The sequence below is a fragment of the Saimiri boliviensis genome, chromosome 1 (assembly GCF_048565385.1).
Source record: "Saimiri boliviensis isolate mSaiBol1 chromosome 1, mSaiBol1.pri, whole genome shotgun sequence".
NCBI lineage: Eukaryota > Metazoa > Chordata > Mammalia > Primates > Cebidae > Saimiri > Saimiri boliviensis.
The window spans coordinates 27,003,924-27,018,325 of NC_133449.1; the positions used below are offsets into that span (position 1 = coordinate 27,003,924).

The window sequence follows — 14,402 nt, forward strand, 5'->3', positions numbered from 1 at the left end:
TTCCCTAACATAACCCATGTCCTCTGGGCAGGTGGATCTGGAGCATGAGTGGACAGTCCCCAGCCACATGCCCTTCTCCAAGGCCCACTGGACACCTTTTGAAGGGCAGAAGGTGAAGGGCACCGTCCGCCGTGTGGTCCTGCGAGGGGAGGTTGCCTATATCGATGGGCAGGTACGCAGGTGGCCCCTAGCTGGCCTCAGGAGTGCCCTCTTCCACGCCACGTTCATTTTTTCCCTACCCAACACATCTACACTGTCCCACTATTGGCACCACTGCCCTGGACCTGAGGTGGGGTGGGGGGCGGAGAGGGCACAACTCCACTAAGGCCCTTTTTGTCCTTGCTGACATCCACTCCCTTAGGACCTGAGTTCTCTCTGCTCTCTCCTGAGTGCCCTGCCTTCTGCCTGCAGGTTCTGGTGCCCCCAGGTTATGGACAGGATGTACGGAAGTGGCCACAGGGGGCTGTTCCCCAGCTCCCGCCCTCAGCCCCTGCCACCAGTGAGATGACCACGGTATCCACACTGCTGCTTGGCTGGGGGGCTGGGAAGTGTTAGTCCTGGGGCAGGACGAACAGCTTGAACATTTTCATTGGTGGTTCAGGAACAGTTGGGGTTTTCTTGAGGGACTGAATTTGAAGTGGGGTTGGGTCAATCAGGCACAGTGGCTCACGCCTGTAATCCCATTACTTTGGGAGGCCAGGGCAGGCAGATCACCTGAGGTCAGGAGTTTAAGACCAGCCTGGCCAACATGGTTAAAACCCATCTCTACTAAAAATACAAAAATTAGCCAGGTGTGGTGATGGACGTCTGTAATCCCAGCTACTTGGGAGGCTGAGGCAGAAGAATTACTTGAACCCAGAAGGTGGAGGTTGCAGTGAGCCAAGATCATGCCACTGCACTCCAGCCTGAGCGACAGAGTAAGACTCCATCTCAAAAGGAAAAACAAAACTCTGGGCCAATGTTATCCCTCCAGACACCTGAAAGGCCCCGCCGGGGCATCCCAGGGCTTCCTGATGGCCGCTTCCATCTGCCACCCCGAATCCATCGAGCCTCCGACCCAGGTTTGCCAGGTGAGAGTGGAGTTCCTGTGACTCAGAGGCTGTGTAGGGACGAGATCCACTTCTTGCCAGTGCCCCGCCTTTCTTCACTTATATGTCCTCTTCTCCATCCCTTTATCCTCGTCCGATCTGCTGTCCCATCCTTTGCCTAAACAATTATCCCCAGTATGAGCAGACATCCCACAGCTTCTCATGGCCCTTTTTTGTTGTGGACAGCTGTGTTCCTCTACCCAGGAGCTGGAATTCCACGGGGCAGCAGATTGTAGGGTAAATCCAGTTTGTTGGTTGGTGTGAATCTGGCCATTCCTCTTGCCTAGGATGCCTTTGCCAACTGGGAGAGCCCCGGGAGGGCACCACTGCTCCCATACAACACAGCCCCATGGGAAGCCACGTCTGTCCCCAGAGCTGCTGCAGTCCCCTGCCCTCCCCTAATCTGCTGTATTACTGTGTTGTGAATTGGTTTAACACATACACTGATTCAGAGTTCCTGGGAATAATGGGATTTCTTTCCAAACCTCAGCCATAAACATGTGTCTGTCCTCTTGCCCTGTTTGCAGCTGAGGAGCCAAAGGAGAAGTCTTCTCGAAAGACAGTCGAGCCAGGTGAGACTCTACCCTGACACAAACTCACCTCAGGGACCTCTGATCTGGCCTTGATAGGAGGAACCCTCTGACCAGCCTCTTCTGTCCCATCCCTCACTGCAGAGCTGATGGGAACTCCTGATGGCACCTGCTACCCTCCACCACCAGTACCTAGACAGGCATCTCCCCAGAACCTGGGCACACCTGGCCTGCTGCACCCCCAGACCTCACCCCTGCTGCACTCATTAGTGGGCCAACATATCCTGTCTGTCCAGCAGTTCACCAAGGATCAGGTGCTTGGGGCAGGGAGGATGGGACCACCCAGAGCTTTGAGGATTTGGAAAGTTAGGGCTAGGACCTTTCTAGCTAACTTAGGCTCTTTCTTAGATGTCTCATCTGTTCAATGTGGCACACACACTGCGTATGATGGTGCAGAAGGAGCGGAGCCTTGACATCCTAAAGGTCAGGATCAGGGCTGTGGAGTTGGGTCCACGCCATCACCTGCCCTTGGGCAGCATCAGGGCAGGGCTGCACAGTGGTCACAGTGGGTCTTCCTCCCCCTGCCATCCTGTCTCCTCGTGTTAGTCCATCCCTCTGCTGCTGTAGATCTTCCCCCCATGTTTTCCCTCTCCAAAGCAGGATTTAGATGGCTTGGGAGGTCCTGAGTATGAGACCATCACCGCACTAGTGGGGTCATCTAGTTTGGGCTGCCGTAATCATGGGAGAGAGCTAGGATGTGTCCTTCTCCCCGAGCTCTTTCAGACACTTAATAATGGATGGTTTTCTGGAGGCAGAGCCTTTAGCTTAGAGTGACACCAGTGGTGGAAACGTCAAGGTTCTAACGGGGGAGCTTTGGGCGCAGAAGGATCCTCCTAGCATCCGTCAAGTGTCAGTTGGGGTGTTGGTGCCTTCCTCTGGTTTCCCCAGGGTGGACACACTTACGTACACCTTCCACCTTGCTCTCTCCCCAGGGGAAGGTCATGGCCTCCATGTTCTATGAAGTGAGCACACGGACCAGCAGCTCCTTTGCAGCAGCCATGGCCCGGCTAGGAGGTGCTGTGCTCAGCTTCTCGGAAGCCACTTCCTCCGTCCAGAAAGGTGAATCCCTGGCTGACTCCGTGCAGACCATGAGCTGCTATGCTGACGTCGTTGTGCTCCGGCACCCCCAGCCTGGAGCAGTGGAGGTGAGACCAGCCTGGCTACTGAGATAGGGTTAGAATTCTGGACCCAGGCTGAGGCTGGTGGATCACCTGAGGTTGGGAGTTCAAGACCATCCTGACCAACATGGAGAAACCCCATCTCTGCTAAAAATGCAAAAATATTAGCTGGGCATGATGGCAGGTGCCTGTAATCCCAGCTACTCGAGAGGCTGAGGCAGGAGAATTGCTTGGACCCAGGAGGCAGAGGTTGTGGTGAGCCGAGATCACACCATTGCACTCTAGCCTGGGCAAGAAGAGCGAAACTCAGTCTCAAAGAAGAAAAAAAGGCTGGACCCAGGGACGCGAGGTCCCTTCTGCCAACATTTTCTGTGACACTGCAGGTCTCAGGTTGGGCCAGATGAGTGAGGGGACCTCAGAAGAGTGGGACTGGCCAGGGGTCGGGGGAGGCTCTGAGCTGTAAAAGACAGGACTTTCTCCATTTTTCCAGCTGGCCGCCAAGCACTGCCGGAGGCCAGTGATCAATGCTGGAGACGGGGTGGGAGAGCACCCCACTCAGGCCCTGCTGGACATCTTCACCATCCGTGAGGAGCTGGGAACTGTCAATGGCATGACGGTAAGTGTGGTGGCAGGGGCGGGAGTCCTGCTAGGGGACAGTCTAGAGAGGGAGGCAGGAAGTGGTTACCCTCGTCCAGGACAGCTACATCAAGGAGGTCTTCATCCTGCTCCTGAGGCTTTTGAAAGCTTGGAAATGACGGGAGGGGTGCTCAGTCTGGGGTCCACATGGTGACTGGGTTCCTCCCCTAGATCACAATGGTGGGTGACCTGAAGCATGGACGCACAGTACATTCCCTGGCCTGTCTGCTCACCCAGTATCGTGTCAGCCTGCGCTACGTGGCACCTCCCAGCCTGCGCATGCCACCCACTGTTCGGGCCTTTGTGGCCTCGCGTGGCATCAAGCAGGTGAGACCCTCACAGCCCAGCCTGGAGGCCATGGAGACATGGGTTGGGCAGTCAGAGCCCAGCACTATATTTCCCGTGGCCCTCCTCAACCTCCAGGAGGAATTTGAGAGCATCGAGGAGGCGCTGCCTGACACCGATGTGCTCTACATGACCCGAATCCAGAAGGAACGATTTGGCTCTACCCAGGAGTATGAAGCTGTGAGTGCTGGGCTTGAGGAAGAGCCCAGAGCTGGCTGCCATAGGGCATCAGATGTGAGGACAGAAAGGCTGGGCTGAGGGCTGGGTCAGCTGGTAAACCTCATGTCCCTTAGTTGCCATTGCTGCATGTGGGGTGTGGAGGGGACCCCAGTGGAGCCCAGATTTGTGTCCTCTGTAGCCACCCCTATCCCAAGGCACTAATGGGGACCCCATTTGCCTTGCAGTGCTTTGGTCAGTTCATCCTCACTCCCCACATCATGACTCGGGCCAAGAAGAAGATGGTGGTGATGCACCCGATGCCCCGTGTCAACGAGATAAGGTGGCGAAGCATCAGAGTCGGAGACTGCCTCGGGGCTGGCGGTGGGGAGGAGACTTAGTCCCGGACAGGCCATCCATGGGCTGCACAACAGCACTTCATTTTTTTTTTCTTTTCTTTTCTTTTTTTTTGCAGCGTGGAAGTGGACTCGGACCCCCGTGCAGCCTACTTCCGCCAGGCTGAGAATGGCATGTACATCCGCATGGCCCTGCTAGCCACCGTGCTGGGCCGTTTCTAGGGCCTGGCTTCCTCAGCCTCTTCTCTTTAGGCCCAGCTGCTGGGCAAGGAATCCCAATGCCCCCTACGGGGGCAGCACACTTAGATATTCTTGGGCATTCAGATAGCTCACATGTGCCGACCATGCTTCAGGCTCTGAACTGGAGCTCTCTGGCATGGGGCTACGCCCTCAGATGCTGGGGCCCAGTCTGCCCCATCTTCATTCCTGCACCTTAAACCTGTACAGTCATTTTTCTACTGACTTAATAAATAGCTGAGCTGCCCCTAATTCCTGCTTCCTTGATGCTGAGTGTAGTAGAATGGAGCTTGCTTTTAGAAAATGGAGCAGATTCCCAAATTATAAGAGCAGCCTCACCAGGCAGGGCTCTGGCTAGGGCTGTGCAGCCACACTTGGCATTTTCACACTCGGGGCTCTTTGGAACTCAACAGGAGCATGTTACTCTGTTGGTGTTCTCTGAGTCCCATGTCATGCTGATGCCAGAGCTTCCCTGGGGGCTCTGGCTTGTGTCCAGCCCTCCTTGCTCAATTCAGTTGACTCAAAAACCTGACAGTTCTGCCCTCTGCCTGATACTGGGAGAACACTCATCAGCGTGAAAGGAAGGCGGAGCCTGCAATCTGATGCCAGGCCTTTACTCTTCCCCACTCTTTCTGGTTAGTCCTCCTTCAGTGGCTAAGGCTGACTTTGCGTTCTCAAAACCTCACCTTGGAGTTCTTCAGCCACTGTCACTGTTAGGAGCCCCTCCTACCTCCCATCCCTGAGAGCTTCTGCCTGACAGTGGACAGAGGGGCAGATGCCATGGAGGGTTGGAGAGCACTTTGGCTTGGAGACCGCAGGGCAGGGGCCTGAGGGGAGTAGCTCATGTGTCTGCGGGGGGAGAAATCTCATTTCTTACTCCAACAAAACTTAGCAGCCTCTGGGTACAAAGCACCATGTGTAGAGGGAATACGAGGATGAGCAAGGCAATTCTCACCCTCAGTTTTCAGGCTCAGGTCATAAGGCTTCCAGTGGCTTCTACAGATTAAACTGCTGCACACTGGCACATGATAGTGCAAACTGCTCTGACACCATTCAGGGAGCACCCACTTCATCCAGAGAGTATCATCATGTTCTAAAGATGAGAAAAGGAGAAGGGCCTCGTTTTTGTTTTTGTTTGAGACGGAGTTTCGCTCTTGTTACCCAGGCTGGAGTGCAATGGCGCGATCTCGGCTCACCGCAACCTCCGCCTCCTGGGTTCAAGCAATTCTCCTGCCTCAGCCTCCTGAGTAGCTGGGATTACAGGCACACGCCACCATGCCCAGCTAATTTTTTGTATTTTTAGTAGAGACGGGGTTTCACCATGTTGACCAGGATGGTCTCGATCTCTCGACCTCGTGATCCACCCGCCTCGGCCTCCCAAAGTGCTGGGATTACAGGCTTGAGCCACCGCGCCCGGCCGGGCCTCGTTTTTTTTTTTTTTTTTTTTTTTGAGAACTTATTGTGAGCAGGAACTTGATGCATATTCTCACTTCTACCAGCCTTCCATCCATTTCACAGATAACAGACACTAGCTCAGAGAAATAGTGGGAGCTGGGTGTGGTGGCTCACGCCTGTAATCCCAACACTTTGGGAGGCCAAGGTGGGTGGATCACCCGAGATCAGGTGTTTTAACACTGGTCTGGCCAACAGGGTGAAACCTCATCTACTTAAAATACAAAAATTAGCTGGGTGTGGTGGCATGTGCCTCTCGTCCCAGCTACTCAGGAGGCTGAGGCAGGAGAATCGCTTCAACGCAAGAGGTAGAGGTTGCAGTGAGCCAAAATTGTGCCACTGCGCTCCAGCCCAGGCGACAGAGCAAGACTCCATCTCAAAAAAAAAAAAAAAGGCAGTAGCTTGCGGGCCACTCACCTTGAGACTCATACACAAGACTTCTTGACCTTATAACCCACCTTTCTGGGAAAGGTCATTTCTGGTTTTAAGGGCACCCAAAGACCAGTGGGAAAGACAAACCACAAATCTAAGCAGCCAGAGAACAAACCTAAGGTGTCCTGTAGGGAACTCGTTTTTAGAAGAAGTCGGCACAGATACGGAGTCAGGGAAGCCTGTGCCGTGTGGTGTGAGCTAGGTCGTGAGGAAGGACAAAGAGTCTCCTTTACGGTCCAGTTCGAGAGGAATGGAAATTATGTCTGTGGTACGGTGAGGAGACACTGAATGCAGCAAAAGATTCCTACTCAGTGTTGTGAGGGTTGAGAGTCTGACAGACCAGACCAGGTGTTTGCATGTCACAGAAATGTTAATTTACAACCACAGGTACTATTTGAAGAAGGAGGGTACTAAGTATAATGCCGAGTCCTAGAGCACGGGAACCTCCAGTCCTGCTAATGTTAACTCTTTCCGGTTTCCAAACCCAGATTCCTGCCTGGCAAGGTCTCCCTCAGGTACCTGTATGACTATGTTAGTTGGATAATAGTGTCATTTCTAGAACTTTTCCTCTCCTTTCTAGAGATTCCATTTCCCTGGATAAACTGTGGAACAAGTCAGAGATTATTTTCCCAAGTACTCATGAGTACTTAGGACTCTGTCCCACACAGATTCCCACAGAACTTGGAGAGTCTCACCCTCAAGTAGAAGCAGTGTTGGCTGCCAAGTAGCAAGTGCATTTTACTCAGTTGCTAAGTGGTGGGAGGTGTTCCTGTCCTGAGCCTTTCTTTGGCTCTCCTAATCATAACACAGCTGAAGTTGAATAAACTTCTCTCCCGTACAACCAGAAAGTAGATCTTATTATATCAGGAAATAAAATGAAAAAAAAAAATTATCAGCAAAAAACAAAATTAGCCCTTTATTTTAATTTTTATTTATTTTTGAGACAGTGTCTCTGTCACCCAGGCTGGAGTGCAGTGGTGCAATCTCAAGTTCTCTGCAACCTCCACCTCCCAGATTCGAGTGATTCTCCTACCTCAGCCTCCCAAGTAAGTGGGACTACAGGTACATGCTACCACGCCTAGCTAATTTTTTGTATTTTTAGTAGAGATGGGGTTTTGCCAGGCTGGTGTCGAACTCCTGACCTCAAGTGATCTGGCCCCCTTGACCTCCCAAACTGCTGGGATTACAGGGCGAGCGACCACACCTAACTAAAATTAGCCATTTAATACAATACCTTTGGCTGAGCCTGGCTCACATCCAGAGAAACAATTTCATATGTGCCATGTAATTGTCATGAAGCATAAAAAGTTGGTTTCCTTCCTGAAGTACTTAAGAGGTTTGGTCTATTTCTTTTATAAGAAACATGTATGTGCCAAGCACTGTTCTAAGCACTTTACAGATTCTAACATCCCTTTTGACACTTGGATGAATCCTTTTGAGTCTATCCCCCACATTGAAAGAAGTCTGGCAAATGTTGGCTTGCTGTTACAGTCATTTCCTCCCACGTCTTCACTGTCCACCTAGTGAAGGAGACAGCTCTCTCCACATAGGTAGTCCACTTGGAGCTTTGTCAGCTGCATTCTAGTCCTGGCCCTTACAACTAACTACGTGCAACCATGGGCAAGTAGGGATGCCTATGGGCTTTTATTTTTTAAGAAAAAAAATTTTTTAGGACAGAGTCTCATTCTGTCATTTAGGCTGGTGTGCAGTGGTGTAATCTCAGCTCACTGCAGCCTTGACCTTGTGGGCTCACACGAGCCTCCCACTTAAGCCTCCCCAGTAGCTGGGACCACCATGGCCATGCCACCATGCCCAGCTAATTTTTTGTATTTTTTATTTTTTTGTAGCAATAGGGTTTTGCCATGTTGCCCAGGCTGGTCTCAAACTCCTAGACTCAAGCAATCTTCCTGCCTCAGCCTCTGGAATAGCTGGGACCACAGGCACATGCCACCACACCTGGCCAATTTTTGTTCTTGGTTTTGTTTTGTTTTGTTTGTAGAGATGGGGATTCACCTTGTTGCCCAGGCTGGTCTCCTGAGCTCAAGTGATCCTCCCACCTCAGCCTCCTAAAGTGCTGGGGTTACAGACAGCCATGAGCCGCAATGCCCAGCCCACCTATAGACTTTAAAAGGGTAGTTGGCAATTCCCAGTGTAAAATTGAAAGTATTTGTAGTTCTGCAGTAATATCCCCAGAAACAGCAAGGGAGCATTGGCCGGTTTGGGTGAGGAGCAGAGAATGAGGGCCAGGATGGGATGAGTGCTTATGGGAGATTCATCTGGCAGCAGTGCCTAGAAGAGGGAAAGGAGCCATTCCACCATCAGGAAGCCAATTAGGAAGTTGTTGCAGTAAACACAGATTACAGGCGAAGAGGGTCTAGATTCAGAGACAGGAATGGGTGTTATAAGACTGAGGAGAGTGAAGAATGACTACACAATGTGGGACCTCAAGACTGGGAGAATGAAGACCGATAAAGGTAGACCAGATAGCCAGTTTCGGGTAGGGGAGGGTTGATTCCATCTGGGTGTGATACTTAGCTGCCGTGGGCCACCCATGTGGAGATGTCATGGAGGCAATGGAGCTGGAGAATTGGAGCAAGCACAGCAGAGACAGGTGGCATTTGTATGTGACAACACAAGTGCTATGAGAGCAGGGACTTGATTCACGAATGTATCCCAAACACCCAGAATCAACGTGTTGACTGAAGCATCAACATAAAGGTCATTGAAGATTTTAAAATATGCACATTTGTTCAAGAGAATGGGGCTAGCCTGAATTTCAGCAAGGGTGGCAGGAGAACTCAGAAGAACGTCCTGGAGAGGCCCAAAATTCCAGGTGTGTGAGGGACGGGGGAGGTATTGAAATTTGAGGCAAGGACGTTGTCACTGTAGTTGTTAGGCTAATGCTTTGTGGTGGTAACCAAGTCTCATGAGGTTACTGAGGGAGTGGTTTAGAAGCTCAGGTCATTTACTAAGTGGCAAGGACAAAAATGGGTGTTGAGATCGGGAGCTCAAAGGCTCTAGAGAAGGTCAGGAAAGCTGTGATGAATCTGCAGGAGATTAATAGCGTTACAAGTGGGACTTGAGGGGAAGCTAAACACTGAATTTGTGGTGGGGTTGGGGGAAGCCATGTCCAGGGCACGGCCACGTAGGGACTTGTCACTCCCTGGAGCACTCAAGAAATAGAAATGAGTACCTCCTTGAGAAGCACCTGCATTGCTACCATCAAATGCCACCATCAAATACAGATTTATACCTCAGGAAGTCAGCATGTACAAAACCGGCTTGACCCATTGGTAGGAGCCGGAGATTAGAGGGTATTTTATTGACTTTACACTGGCCTGACATTCATCTGTTCACCATCCTTTCACCCATTCATTCCATCACCAGCAGTCATACTGAGCATGTACTTGGTGACTGGCTGTGAGCTAGGTGCTGGAGGAGCATGCCTTCCTTCAAGGAGTGTGCGATCAGTAGAGCAGTCTCCACGTTACTGTGCCTCCCAGCAGTCCTGTGTGATTACATCCTGGTCCAGCAGGATGGAGGGAAGCAGGGAGGCCATGCTTAGGCAGAAAAAGCAAGGAAAAAGCAAGTTTGTTGTTGTAGAGTCTGAACCCTGCTTATTTTGGTAAGCTTTCTTGTCTCTTTAATATTCTGGGTTCCATTCCCTTTCATTTCTCCTCCGGGATTTTGGCTACAATCCTTTAAAAATTTATACCCTATCCTTGTTGAGCCAAAGCAAACAAGAGAATGGAATTGCGAGGTTAAGGCTGTTGGGGTCATGTCCTGTTGAGTGAGCTTCACCAGGCCTGGGCTTCTTCCTGTCCCCAGGATGCTGTAGCCAGAGAGCAGGTGAGGGTGTCTGGGGTGCCGCACGGGGAATGGCAAGAGCAGAGAGAGGCTAGGGCCGGGGCTGAAGGAGGGAGGCACAGGCTCTGGCAACCCAGGCCTTCCTGCCTACCCATTTTCCCCATGTTCTTTCTCTTGCCAGTCAAGGCAACAGGGCCTGTTTTGTGTACGGGATTGGTGGTGATCACGGCTGCATCTAGGGGTATGGTGGTGCACACGTGGAGTCCCAGCTGCTCGGGAAGCTGAGGCAGGAGGATCACTTGAGCCCAGGAGTTTGAGGCTAGCTGGGCAGCAGAGTAAGACCCCATCTCAAAAAAGAAAGAGCCCCCACACAGCTGCATCTTGGAGCCTCAGGCTTTGCCCTGCTGGGGCCTGGGAACTGCCCCTCCAAGGACCTCTTGGAGGGTATTGACCAGGTACTGATGGGAATTCCCAGCATCGGGGGAAGGGAGGCCGGAGAGTTAAAAGGGAAGAGTCCTCCAACTATCAAAGGAACACCCTAATACAGTTCTTTACAGTAAGGGGCTCTGCCTGGCAGAGGGGCAGAGGTTCTTGCCGTCCTGCCCCGAGTCCTGAGACTCCCTCCAGAGACTTCCGGCTGTCGCTGGTGCTCCCAACTAGGCAGCGGGAGGGCCGAACTGGCCTCCTCCAGGCCGGCTGGACCAGGGCCCTGACAGGGTGAGAGGGCCGCTGGAGGGTGGTGCTTATCACCCGGGCTTCTTCTTGACCCTGCCCCACTGGGTCCTCGGCCTTGGCCTTCGTCTCTCAGACGCGGTGCAGGACCCACCCCCAGGCGAGCACGCCGGGGAGAAGGGCAGACCTGCCCACGCACCCATGCTCTCTGGCCCAGTCGCTGCAGCACAAGGCCTCTCAGGTCTGCACCCTACATTCTGGCCCCTCCACCTCCAGTCTCTCCTTTGAACAGCCCTGCAGCCCTCAGCAGGGAAACCCGGCCTCTCTCTCTCTCCCTCCGCTCTCCATCTTAGGCTTTCCCGGGTTGTCCCTCTTTTCTGGTTCCTCTCTGACCCGAAAGCCAAAGCGCTCCTCTCCCCTAGTTAATCAGCCACGTAAAGAGGTAAAGAGCTGGGGCTTAGAGCCAGGCATGGTGGCTCACGCCTATAATTCCAGCACTTTGGGAGGCCAAGGCGGGTGGATCACGAGGTCAAGAGATCGAGACCATCCTGGTCAACATGGTGAAACCCCGTCTCTACTAAAAATACAAAAAAATTAGCGGAGCATGGTGGCGCGCGCCTGTAGTCCCAGCTACTCGGGAGGCTGAGGCAGGAGAATTGCCTGAACCCAGGAGACGGAGGTTGCGGTGAGCCGAGATCACGCCATTGCACTCCAGCCTGGGTAACAAGAGCGAAAAACTCCATCTCAAAAAAAAAAAAAAAAAAAAAAAAGCTGGGGCTGGGCTGAGGGATGGGGATGGCCCCTCCCCAACTTGCCTTGCTCTTCCACCTTCTCACCCCTCCCAGGCCCAGCCCTTTCCCCTCCACTCTCCCTCCTCCATCTATCATCAAGGAAGGGCACCCAGGGGAAAGGGACTTCTGGATAAGCAAGTGGAGGAGGGGGATTGGAGGATGATCGGGGAGTGCAGGCAGCTCCAAAGATAACGATTTTCTGGGCTCCTGGGGGAGGTGCCCTTCGTGAAGGTGGGAGGATGCTCCAGAGACCTGTCTCCAGATCCTCCCGATGCCTGAAGGTGGGTGGAGAGGCAGGGTGGCATGGGGAAAGGGCTGGGGACTTCCAGGGCCAGAACCCAGAACCTAGTGGGAATCAGCCCCGATGGTCACCAGCTACATGACCATGGGCAGGTGAGTCTGCTTCTCCTTCTGTCAGGTGCACAGGATACTCTCTAGACCACAGTGCCTTGCACAAAGTAAGCTCAATGACTGCTGCTTCCTGTCCCTGCTGTCAAGGTGCTGGGCCACTCTGAAATCTCGCCCCTGCATCCTGGGTTCAACCCAAAAGCTAACTCTTGTTTACACCTTCTTTATACCAGGCACATTCACACCTATCATGTCATGTAATCCCTATTTTATAATTGAGAAAGCTGAAACGCAGAGAGCTTAACTGGAACTAGAATAATAGTAGAAGACAGAGCAGAACCAGAGAGCCTGACTCCAGAGCCCCGGGACCTGGAGGGCCAGCGGCAGCAGGCTGCTGGAGGAGCTGAGGAAAGGTTTGCTGAGAAACTCAGCTAGGCAAGAGCTTCAAAGGGGCCTGGAGTAGGAGTGAGAGTCCGGGCATGTGCTGGATGGTCTTGGGGAATTCTTTTTCCCTCCCTGAGCCTCCTCATTTTTTTGGGCAGAAAAATGACTAGATGTTTGGTGAGGGCATTCGCCTGCCCTGAACATTCTGTTCCCCCTGCCCCTGCAAAGGGACCCAGCATGGCACAGATAGGACAGGCTGTGGCTTAAAGCATTTCATAGGGTGAAAATTGAGTCCTCCTCTTCCCCACCCTCCTTCTCTCTCCTCAAGTTCCTCACTCTTCCCCACCCCCAACCTGTCACTTGGGGCCTGTAATCAATGAGATGTAAAATGAGAAAGTATCAGGAACCAGCAAAGCGTGGCGAGCAGCTGGGGCGGCCTTGCCGCCGGCTGTGATGGACTGCCAGCCCTTCGTCTCGCCAGCCTCCCACGCCCTGATGTGGGCAGCGGCATCTTACCCAGCCTGGGCTGAGGCTCCCAGCTGGACATTAGGGAGGGGGCTAGCTCTGATGAGTCCAAAAGCCTCACCTTGAAAAACGAATGAAATCTATGGTCTTGACACGGGAAGATGAGTCTAGGCTGCATGGTTGAGTCATAAATGCAGGTTATACGATCTCACCTATAAAATGACCCCACTTCTGTTATTCATGCAGAAATACTGACCCCATACTGGGATCAGCAGGCTTCTTAGGAAGTAAGATTATAGGAGAAACATTCACTTTCTACTTTATGTACTTTTCCTTTGTTGGACCCTTAAAACAAATATATATTGCTTTTATAATAAAAATCTGATAATAAAGATATTTCCATTATGAGGAAGGCTCACAGAAATATGCATGGGCTATTGAAAATGCTCAATGTCCTTGCTTTGAGCTGGGATTTTATCAACATGGTGGGAAGGCCTAAAACACTGGATCTCAAATCAAAGCACAGAGTCTGATTTGTTTTTCGAGACAGAATCTCACTGTGTCACCCAGGCTGGAGTGCAGTGGCACAGTCTCAGCTCAGTGCAACCTCTGCCTCCCAGGGTCAAGCAATTCTCTCTGCCTCGACCTCCTGAGTAGCTGGGATTACAGGCACCCATAGCCATGCCTGACTAATTTTTGTATATTTTAGTAGAGACGAGGTTTCGCCATGTTTGAGACACGATCTCACTCTGTTGCCTAGACTGAAGGCACAATCATGGCTTACGGCAGCACTACCTGGGCTCAAGTGATTCTCCCCCCTTAGCCTTCCAAGTAACCGGGACTTCAGGTGCACACTACCATGCCCAGCTAATTTTTGCATTTCTTTTTTTTTTTTTTGAGACGGAGTTTCGCTCTTGTTACCCAGGCTGGAGTGCAATGGCGCGATCTCGACTCACCGCAACCTCCGCCTCCTGGGTTCAGGCAATTCTCCTGCCTCAGCCTCCTGAGTAGCTGGGATTACAGGCACGTGCCACCATGCCCAGCTAATTTTTTGTATTTTTAGTAGAGACGGGGTTTCACCATGTTGACCAGGATGGTCTTGATATCTTGACCTCGTGATCCACTTGCCTTGGCCTCCCAAAGTGCTAGGATTACAGGCTTAAGCCACCACGCTGGCCTTATTTTTTTTTATTTTTTTAAAGACAGTCTTGCTGTCTCGCCCAGGCTGGAGTGCAATGGCGTGATCATAGTTCATTATAGCCTCAACCTCTTGGGCGCAGACAATCCTCCTGCCTCAGCCTCCTGAGTAGCTGGGACCACAGGTGTGCACTAACATACCCAGGTAATTTTTAAATTATTTGTAGAGACAGGGGTTTCCCTAGGTTGCCCAGGATGGTCTTGAACTCTTGGGCTCAAACAATCCTCCTTCTTCGGCCTCCCAAAGTGCTAGGATTACAGGCACAGGCCACTATGTCCAGCTCAAGTTTGATATTTTTATTTTATTTTATTTTTTTGAGACGAAGTT

At 52.0% G+C, this 14,402-nt stretch overlaps 1 protein-coding gene across 2 annotated transcripts in view; it reads left to right on the forward strand.

Moving 5' to 3' along the window:
* The window catches only part of CAD (carbamoyl-phosphate synthetase 2, aspartate transcarbamylase, and dihydroorotase), a 30,333-nt gene extending 25,555 nt beyond the window's left edge, over window positions 1-4,778 (forward strand). Inside the window, exons 33-44 of one of the 2 annotated variants that reach the window (XM_003941561.4) lie at window positions 32-172; window positions 412-513; window positions 974-1,070; window positions 1,616-1,660; window positions 1,763-1,932; window positions 2,027-2,101; window positions 2,611-2,823; window positions 3,287-3,412; window positions 3,604-3,759; window positions 3,856-3,957; window positions 4,182-4,276; window positions 4,409-4,778. In XM_003941561.4, the coding sequence (XP_003941610.2) occupies window positions 32-172; window positions 412-513; window positions 974-1,070; window positions 1,616-1,660; window positions 1,763-1,932; window positions 2,027-2,101; window positions 2,611-2,823; window positions 3,287-3,412; window positions 3,604-3,759; window positions 3,856-3,957; window positions 4,182-4,276; window positions 4,409-4,511 (1,425 nt within the window). In that variant the 3' untranslated portion in view covers window positions 4,512-4,778. Of the gene's footprint in view, window positions 1-31; window positions 173-411; window positions 514-973; window positions 1,071-1,274; window positions 1,326-1,615; window positions 1,661-1,762; window positions 1,933-2,026; window positions 2,102-2,610; window positions 2,824-3,286; window positions 3,413-3,603; window positions 3,760-3,855; window positions 3,958-4,181; window positions 4,277-4,408 lie in introns of those variants that run through there. The other variant, XM_039461384.2, reaches the window with a different exon arrangement.
* The last annotated feature ends 9,624 nt before the right edge of the window (window positions 4,779-14,402 follow it).